Source organism: Perca fluviatilis, chromosome 22 (genome assembly GCF_010015445.1).
Source record: "Perca fluviatilis chromosome 22, GENO_Pfluv_1.0, whole genome shotgun sequence".
Taxonomy (NCBI): Eukaryota; Metazoa; Chordata; class Actinopteri; order Perciformes; family Percidae; genus Perca; species Perca fluviatilis.
Genome location: NC_053133.1, coordinates 26,302,282 through 26,312,568, shown reverse-complemented (window position 1 = coordinate 26,312,568; position 10,287 = coordinate 26,302,282). Strand labels below are relative to the sequence as shown.

The 10,287-nt window shown below is 39.7% G+C and overlaps 1 protein-coding gene across 1 annotated transcript; it reads right to left on the bottom strand.

Moving 5' to 3' along the window:
• Window positions 1-263: 263 nt before the first annotated feature.
• Window positions 264-5,155, bottom strand: LOC120552728 (neoverrucotoxin subunit beta-like). Its single transcript, XM_039790953.1, has 4 exons — window positions 5,061-5,155; window positions 2,469-3,322; window positions 1,979-2,291; window positions 264-1,856 (listed from the first exon to the last, which is right to left on the bottom strand). Exons 1-4 carry the CDS (start codon window positions 5,149-5,151, stop codon window positions 1,291-1,293), a joined length of 1,824 nt encoding a protein of 607 aa, XP_039646887.1. The 5' UTR covers window positions 5,152-5,155; the 3' UTR covers window positions 264-1,290.
• Between the last annotated feature and the right edge of the window lie 5,132 nt (window positions 5,156-10,287).

Sequence of the window (10,287 nt, the reverse complement as noted above, 5' to 3'; positions counted from 1 at the left end):
GCCTGTACTGTATATATATATATATATATACACACACACACACACACACACACACACACACACACACACACACACACACACACACACACACGTACATATAACCGGTGTTTTATATATCGACAACGCCACCTTGGGAGGATTTATGTTCTATCATTTTAGGGTTATTTGCATTTAAACATGTGAATGTGTCATGAATACTACAGGTTTTAATATTTGGTACAGTCAACTTTTTAATCTAAAATAAAGAAAGTAGCACACAGTGGTGAAGTCAGGTCTCCACTTTATTGAATATTCTGCTCAAGAAGAGAGTAAACATATCCAACAGGTGTTGCAGTGTCACAGGAATCTGACATTTCTTCAGCTCTGTAAACATCAGCAGGGTTTGCAACAAAATTATGTTACCAGGGACTCCTTGTTCTTTTAGAGCTATGAGTTATAATAACTTGGAAAGACAAAGCAACCACATGTTTATACACGCTCAGTATCTTTATGTATCAGGAAATAAAATACAAAGTTACAATAGAAATAATTATTTGTGATGTAACACGCGATGAAAGTTGAAACTGATTGTGAAGCACTAAGCAGTTTGAGAAGTAGGCTGTGCATCAAATCAACATCAACTGATTAACAGGAAAATACATTTCTTCAACTCTATGAACATCAGCAATGTACTTAAAGCTACATTGTGTAAGAATGTATCCCATCTAGTGGTGAAATTGTATATGACAACCAACTGAAAATTACTTTCTCCTATTCCGAGTGCATTTCAACTCCTACGGTGGCCAAACCAGAAATTACCTCTCAAAGTCAAGCTTAAGGTACAGACTTTAAAGACTAACTTCATGATTCCTTCCTGACAACTATTTAAGAAAATACTGAACAAAGAAAAACTAAATGCTAAATAAAACAAAAAGGCACTTAAGCTAATTTATGATGATCATTTCAACAAAATAACTTAATCTTTTTTCATCAGCTATGAGTTATATTTTAACATACAAGTGTTGACGAAGCACTTGTGTATCAATATAAGCTCTTTATCTTTAACTATCAAGAATTAGAATAGAAACTCAATATTAAAAATAGATATGTTATCTATCAAGCAATGAAATCATCAAATCAACGTGAACATATTGATAGAAAATCACACATACAGCCAGCTATTGATTACATCATCAATGTTCCTGGTCCCTCTGGGTTTGAATGCATTGTTTAAAATTTGTGAATCATGTTCAAGATAAAATGTAAACCCATATCCCCATTTACAGACCAAGAATCCGAGAAGTATTACTCCTATTCAAGTGGACACAGGTATGCATAGTTTTGTTCATAATAGACCATGAATCCTGGGTAAACAGGCTCAGTGAATGTGGTGCGAAAGGTGTAGAAGTGTCTCAGTGTGTTAGAGGAGACTCTGTAGAAGGACAGAGTGCCAGCAGGCCAGTCCAGATACACCCCAACTCTGTTACAGTCATCAGAGGGATAAGGACTGCTCCACAACACCTGATTATTATAAAATGCTTTAAGTGAGTGTTTCTTATTTCCAGAATCAGCAGTTTTGCCAAAAGCCCATGATATGGTATTTCTTCCAATTAGACTATCTGGACGGCCTGATTTTCTCTCAATTTCACTGTATGCAATGGCAACATAAATAGCTTCTTCAGAAGAATCATTCCACTCAAACTCCCAGTAATGTTGCCCAGATAAGCTCTCTTTGCACAACACCTGAGGATGTTTATCAAACCTCTCTGGGCGATCAGGATATGACTGCCGTGCTCCATGTGTTGCCTTCTTGTTCCTCTCAGACAGAGTGAGGTGGTAGTTTGCAGTGTTTGGGTCCAGGTTGAGATCACAGGCATCTGATGGAGAGACCAAAACAAAATGTGTTGTCAGTTATTCTGATGGTCAAACAGGTTTCTGGAGGAGAGTTATAAGTACAGCATGTTTTTTTTTAATCAAAAAAGCATGGAAACAGACTTACACCAGATGAGATCTCTTCTGTCTGTGATGGTCTCCACAGGAGGGAGGACAGGTTTTGAAAAATCTTCACTGACCAGGATGTGGTTCTTGTAATGGTAGATGGTTGCGCCTGTGTAGTTCTTGTTTGCAATGGTTGCTATGAGGAAACGGAATCGACTGTTGTTCTTCAGTGGGTTGGCAATTTGATGGAAAGCTTTGGCTTTTTCTCTCATTTTGGTAACAACTTCATCTGAGTAGTACCATGGATCTTCATTGGTACTTCCTAATTTAGGGAAGTTCAAGTAATCGGCCATCACATCAAGTGGCGCCCATTTCTTATGAAGTGCGATTGCATTTCGAGTGAAACCGCAAGAGCATTACGTTTTGGATCAGTACCTGTATCGGTGACTTGTCTATCTTCTGATAGTTGGTGGATCTAGTTGATTTCTTTTTTTTTTTTTTTTGAGTAAATTAAAATTTTTTTTTAATGTTAAATTATTTTTATTATTAAAATAACCACACAATTTTTGGAAAGTGCTCAACGGTTTATGAATCACAGGAAAATTCTCTATCACTTTGTCTTCTAGAGAATCGTTGCATCTCATTGCTATTTCCCTTAAATCTTCTAGATTATCCTGGGCATTCCATACTGATTTGTCTGTGATCTCTTTCTTCAGCTCAGCAGCTTTGGGGTTGAAATTCTTCAGCGGCATCAGCCAGACGTGCACTGGAACAGCCTTCTCTTCTTTTTCTCCCAGTAGCTTTGGGAGTTGTACATAGGTATTCACTGCCTCTTCAAATGTTGCAGGGTTGCTTTCAAGAATGAAGTCTCCGTAGAATTTGCAGGAGAATTTCTGTGTCAGGGCTTTTTCTTCATCAGTCAGCTGAATCTTAACTTTCCCCTCGAAATCAAATGAGGGGATCTTCTTTATTACAGCTTGCATGCTGCCCTGGATGTCCTGAACGCTGCTGGCCTCCAACTTTTCACTGTCAAACACAAAGAAAGCATTTGTCCCATAAAGGATGCCTGTGACTACATGTGTTGCTGAGCTCTTCTGAATGACATCCATCTGTTGGGGCTCCATGGTTAGATGATCAATCATTAACTGCTTGAAGTTGGTGGTAGCTTTGTACTGAAGTGTCACTCTGCTCTGATTGTGGAATTTCTTCTGATCATTCAGATACTTGGCAGATCCTTCAACTTCAATCAGTCCACCCAGGAAACTGACCTTCAGAGAAGCTTCAACATCCAGCAGAGTGCACTTGGATTCAGTGGAGTCAGATGCAGCTATGTCAAATGCACTGGAGTGTTGAGAGCTTTCAGTTATCTTGTCTTGTAGAGTTTTATCATCCCACATTGTCAAACCTACGGAAGTTTGAAACCATCAGTCATCTGATAAAGCAGGAAAATCATTTTAATGTAAAGTCACAGAAAACTGACAATCATTTAGATTTCTACATGTTGCAGCATATTCTTCTGCAGTTCCCTAAACAGCTTCTATATTAAAGTGATGGTTCGGAGTAATTCACCCTAGGGTCCTTTGCACCATGACCTCGAGCCAAACACCCCCCAGAAGCTTTTTTCACCTGGGTCGAACATTGGGAGAGTTAGCTAGAGTAGCGTTATCAGCTGAATAGCTTAGCGCAGGGGCTAATGGACCCACGTTTGTATCTTGTAAGTTACCCCACTAATAATGCCTGAAATGATACCAAACGTCTACAAGTAGTACAAATAGGTTATGCTCTCATAAAACGATGGAGTGGAAAGTTTGTAAGTACACCAGAAGTTTATGAACACTTGCCTGCTCTCTTCTGCTCTCTGTTGCTGCTGCTGTTACCTGCAGTTAGACGAGTGCTTAGGGCCGTCTACAAATTACTACACCGAAAAGAGATGCAACAAAAATATTTATTAATTCAATGATTAAATAAGGTAATGTCTCCAAACTTACCTCAATTATTACTTGTCTCCTGCTAGTTATACTACAGCACTTACTTAAAAAAAAAGTTAAATTAAAAAATATTTTTGTTGCATCTCTTTTCGGTGTTGTAATTTGTAGACGGCTCTAAGCACTCGTCTTACAGCAGCAACAACAGCAGAGAGCAGAAGCCAGCAGGCAAGTGTTATTTACATAAACTTCTGGTGTACTTACAAACTTTCCAATCCATCGTTTTATGAGAGCATAACCTATTTGTACTACTGTAGACGTTTGGTATCATTTCGGGCATTATTAGTGGGGTAACTTACGAGATACAAACGTGGGTCCGTTAGCCCCTGTGCTAAGCTATTCAGCTGATAACGCTACTCTAGCTAACTCTCCCAATGTTAGACCCAGGTGAAAAAAGCTTCTGGGGGGGTGTTTGGCTCGAGGTCATGGTGCAAAGGACCCTAGGGTGAATTACTCCGAACCATCACTTTAATAAAGGAACTACTGGATTGAGAGTAGATTAAAGCCCCGCTTTAATGCAAAGAGTTGGAAGACTGCACACACAATTAAGATTGACACCAAAACTACTGTTTTCTGCTCTAATAATCTCACTCCCTGATTTCTGCAGTACCAAGGTATTTGACCATAAAAACAGTTTTTACTAATTTGGAACCAATCCTCAATCAGAGTCAGGTTTCATGGGCAAGGCAGCTTTATTTGAACATTTCAGCAACAATGCAACTCAAAGTGCTTTACATAAAATACAAGAATAAAAGTTACAGTGCAGTGTAAGAAAATAGATCAACCGTAGTCCAGGGATGTTGCAAAAATGGCTCCACAGACGTAATAATCGGCTGAAATTCTACAGTATTTACAATTCAATTTTTCATATTCTGTGCAGGATAATATACCATCAATTTATCATGCACCCATAATATAGTCAAAAAATAAATGGTCACATCTACATAGTAGAATTACAAAGCATTTGCTAATTATTTTCATAGGGTCAGGGGTTAGGATTAGGGCTGAATGGTTATTTTTATCTTTTTTGGGGAGTGGATTGTCTTCTACACCTATGGTTGAAATAGTTTTACTGCTTTATGAAATTACTTCAGAGTTCCTTTAAGTAGAACTGTGAGAGATAGATTGAGAAATATTTTGAATGTAGTTAATGCTTACCTGGGATCAGTTCATCTGTCCGAGCATCATAGAGCATTCCCAGGGTGAAAGGTCGACCCAGGGCAGCAACGGTCTTATTATCTGAGGCCATTTCTCCAACCTGTTGAGTCTGACATGACAGTTTACAGTTTAGTATAAGTCTAAATACCATGGCGTTTCCCCAAACCTTTCAGTTATTCCTTCCAGCCATTCAAGGTAAGTCCTAATCCCACCTGCTGCCTCTGCGTGTCCCTCCCTCTTTCCCCCCCCCACTATCCACACAAAAATAAAGGAAAGCCCCTCCTTTCATCTTAAAAGAAAATAAAAAAAAAAGTCCAATCACTCATAATAAAAAGGAAAAAGCCCCAAAAATAATCTTTAAAGAAAATAAAAAAAAGCTAAATTCTCTCTTCATGTGTCAACTCTTCTGTCTTTGTCCACTATTATCATTTTACTAAAGCACACAGTCCATCACCCTTTGAACACACAGTGTGAAAAGAGGGTTAATGTTCTTCCATTGCAGAGAGGGAATGCAGTCCATTGAGGAAGTGGTCCGCACTTTCACACCACAAGTTTCTGGATTCCTTCATTCTTTGCATAAAACTCCGTCAACGTGTTATGTCTCCAGGTATATTGTGCGTTTTCGTAGGTGTATAAGAAAAAAGAAAGAAAGGGGGAGAAGTGTGTATATATATACTATATACACACTTCTCTATATATATCACTCTCTCTATATCTATGCATACACATATATCTCTCCTATATTCTCTATATCTCTCTCTCTCTATCCTCTCATATCACATATATATCTATACAACACACATATATAAGAAAGAGAGAGACACATAAAAACAGAGAGAGAAACAAAAAAGAGAGAAAGAAAAAAAAAAACAAAAAAAAAAAAAAAAAAAAAAAAAAAAAAACAAAAAACAAAAAAAACAAAAAAAACAACAAACACAAAAACAAACAAAAACAAAACAACAAAACAACAACAAAACAAAAAACAAAACAAACAAACAAAAACACAACAACACACAAAAAAACAAAAAAAGAAAGAAACAAAAAGAAAGAGAGAGAAGAGAGAGAGAGAGGAAAAACAACAAAACAACAAACACATATATAATAACATATATAATATATATATATATATAAATAATACATCTCTCTCTCTATCTCTCTATCTTTCTTCTTTTTCTCTTTTTTTTTTTATGTCTCATGTCTATGTCTCCTTCTATGTCATGTTATGTATGTCTTATATATGTGTCATGTTTCATGTCTCTCGGATAGGGTGTCCATGCGACTGCCGGCGCGGCGCCAGCCGGGCGGCCGGCGCCGGCGCCTCTTTCTTTTTTTCTTCTCCGGCATCCCCTCGGCGACCCACCCTCCTTTCCACCGCTCACGCGTTCGTCTCGCGAGCGCGCCGGCGCTCCCTCCACGTCCCTCCTCCCCTCCTCCCTTTTTTTCTTTTCTCTCTCTCTTCATTCTTTTTTCTTTCTTTTTTCTTCTTTTTTTTTTTCTTTTTTTTTCTTTTTTTCTTTTCTTTCATGTTCAGACCTCAAGACAAAAGGATATAAATTTTTGTGAAGGATCAACAACAAGTGGGACACAATCATGGAGTGGGAACAGGAATTTATGGATATTTCAAACCTTTTAAACAAATAAAAAACTGAAATATTGGGTGCAAAATTATTCAGCCCCATAAGTTAATACTTTGTAGCGCCACCTTTTGCTCCGATTACAGCTGTAAGTCGGCTTGGGGTATGTCTCTATCGGTTTGCACATCGAGACTGACATTTTGCCCATTTCCCCTTGCATGCACAACAGCTCTAGCCCAGTGAGGTTGGATGGAGAGCGTTTGTGAACAGCAGTTTTCAGTTCTTTCCACAGATTCTCGATTGGATTCAGGTCTGGACTTTGACTTGGCCATTCTAACTCCTGGATATGTTTATTTGTGAACCATTCCATTGTAGATTTTGGCTTTATGTTTTGGATCATTGTCTTGCCGGAAGACAAATCTCCGTCCCAGTCTCAGGTCTTTTGCAGACTCCATCAGGTTTTCTTCCAGAATGGTCCTGTATTTGGCTCCATCCATCTTCCCATCAATTTTAACCATCTTCCCTGTCCCTGCTGAAGAAAAGCAGGCCCAAACCATGATGCTGCCACCACCATGTTTGACAGTGGGGATGGTGTGTTCAGGGTGATGAGCTGTGTTGCTTTACGCCAAACATAACGTTTTGCATTGTTGCCAAAAGTTCGATTTTGGTTTCATCTGACCACAGCACCTTCTTCCACATGTTTGGTGTGTCTCCCAGGTGGCTTTTGGCAAACTTTAAACGACACTTTTTATGGATATCTTTAAGAAATGGCTTTTTCTTGCCACTCTTCCATAAAGGCCAGATTTGTGCAGTATACGACTGATTGTTGTCCTATGGACAGAGTCTCCCACCTCAGCTGTAGATCTCTGCAGTTCATCCAGAGTGATCATGGGCCTCTTGGCTGCATCTCTGATCAGTCTTCTCATTGTATGAGCTGAAAGTTTAGAGGGACGGCCGGGTCTTCGTAGATTTGTAGTGGTCTGATACTCCTTCCATTTCAATATTATCGCTTGCACAGTGGTCCTTGGGATGTTTAAAGCTTGGGAAATCTTTTGTATCCAAATCCGGCTTTAAACTTATCCACAACAGTATCTCGGACCTGCCTGGTGTGTTCCTTGTTCTTCATGATGCTTTGCGCTTTAAACGGACCTCTGAGACTATCACAGAGCAGGTGCATTTTATACGGAGACTTGATTACACACAGCTGGATTCTATTTATCATCATTAGTCATTTAGGTCAACATTGGATCATTCAGAGATCCTCACTGAACTTCTGGAGAGTTTGCTGCACTGAAAGTAAAGGGGCTGGAATAATTTTTGCACGCCTACCTTTTTCAGTTTTTATTTGTTAAAAAGTTTGAAATAGCCAATGAATTTCGTTCCACTTCATAATTGGGACCCACTTGTTGTTGATTCTTCAAAAAAATTACAGTTTTATATCTTTATGTTTGAGGCCTGAAATGTGGCAAAAGGTCGAAACGTTCAGAGGGGCGAATACTTCTCAAGAGCAAACTGTATATATATATATATATATATATATATATATATATATATATATATATATATATATATATATATATAAAACGGAATATAGTAGCACGTGTTGAGATAACATAAACAAAAGTACAACTAGTAATGATCAGTCCGAGCATTAGCAAGCTAGACCAACTAGCTTCCAATTACAGAGTGGAATACAAAAGTATCAGTAAAATGGTTAATTTAGAAGTTGATCACAGCAGTTGATCACAGTTAATTTAGCAGTTGATTGCAGCATATATTTATATATATATATATATAAATAATTTAACCATTTATTAAATATTGTGTTTGACAATTGTTAAAGTGAAAAAAATAACATCTTTTCTGTGTTACAACTGTAGTGTTTAAGCTTATTGTGGGGGGATGTGCTGTAGAGACTGCCTCACTGTTGGTGTACTGACAACATGACCATGTAGGTGTTACTTTCACACTTGCAAACGAGGGGGCTGACAAGAAGTGGCCAAACCAATACTTCACACCATTAAAAAAAAAAAAAAACTAAACACATACACACAACACAAAAATATACAAGGTTTCAGTCAACAGTAATGACAAGTCTTTTCACACCATGCTGTGAGTCTGCAGTCGGCCAGGGCTAAAATGTCTGCATCATGACCTTTTCAATGGCAGCACACACCATATGCACATAGTTCCTCACTGTGTGGCCAAGACGGTCGTTAAATGCAAGGCTGATCAATTAGTCACCAGAAGCCAGAAGTATCTGTGAAGTGAATAAACAAAAAAAAGATTAGTTAAATTGGTGAATTGCCTTTGTTCGGTGCCACAACGACTCCTGCCACTCGTATTTTGTTGGAGGGCCCTGGCCCAGCTGAGCTTTCATCATCCTGTTCGACCTCCTGAGGGGTTTCGTCTTCGTCGCTGGTCTCCTGTGAGTCCTTGACGTCCTGTTGTATCACCGGTTCCTTATTTGCTTGTTACCTCTTGTATTTAGTCTCTGTGTTTCACTTCTCTGTTGCCAGGTCATTATTTCTGAGTTCTGTGTGTTAGTGTTCCCGGTTTGTCTCAGTGGTTCCTGGTCTTCTTTGATTGCTACTTCATTTTTGGATTACCTTGACTACTGTTTTCTGGACACCTTTTGTTGTATGGATATTCTTTAATTAAATATTCAAGCTCACTACATTGTCTGGCTATCTCTGCACTTGGTTCCTACATTCCCTGAAGCTCCTGACAGAATGACCTGACCACATTGGACCCAGCAGAGAGGCTTATTTTTCGGGTGTTCCCAGTTTCTTTTTCTTTTCTTTTCCTACAGTTTGCTGCTCCAAACCGATCTGGACATGGAGCCTGCACACGCTATGTCAGATGGACTTGATTTGTGACCTGGTGGAACTTCAAACATTTGGGAGGAGACTGACAGTGATTGTCTGAAGGAGGCAATTCTGTCGTGTGCTTGTGTGAAGGTTTCGGAAAAACCTTGGTTAAAGGACTCTGTTCTTCACTGGGCTATACACTTTATTTTCACTCCCACTCCTCCACCTGCTAATGAGTTGTGTTCAGCCAAGCCTGTTAGCTCCACCAATGCTTCACTCAGTCAAGTACCAGTTCCTCATCAGATTCTGAGCCAGCTAGCATTGTGGCTACAGGTTCTCTGTTTTAGACCCCACCTGCCCCTTTGCCTGCTTCTCCTAGTGATGAAGTTTCTCTACCTGGAGGAGAGCCAGACTTATATGACTTTGTTCCAATATTTAGCTATGTGTGCTAGAAAGACTGAGGAGGCCAAAGCAGCCAGCCTTTTAGCTGGAAGGGAAAAGTCCAGTACAGCTACAAACAGTGTGACCCTAACATCCTGTCTGTCAACTCAACTGCAACCTGTTTTGCCCGCACACCGGACCACCAGCAGTCCTTTGAGGGTACCTGCCTGACCATATTCCCTGGGACCCGTGGAGGGCGCAGACGGGGAAAAGGACGACATGCCTCCCGTCGCCCGCTTCAACCTCTACTCAGCCCAGAGTCCTCACTATTCATCAGTCCAGAGCCTGTGCTGCCCAGCGAGCCCGAGCTGTCCAGCAGCCCTGAGACTGTGCTGTGCAGCAAGCCTGATTCTGAGCTTTTCTGCAAGCCAGAGCCCGTGCTAAAAAATTAAATAGTCAGGA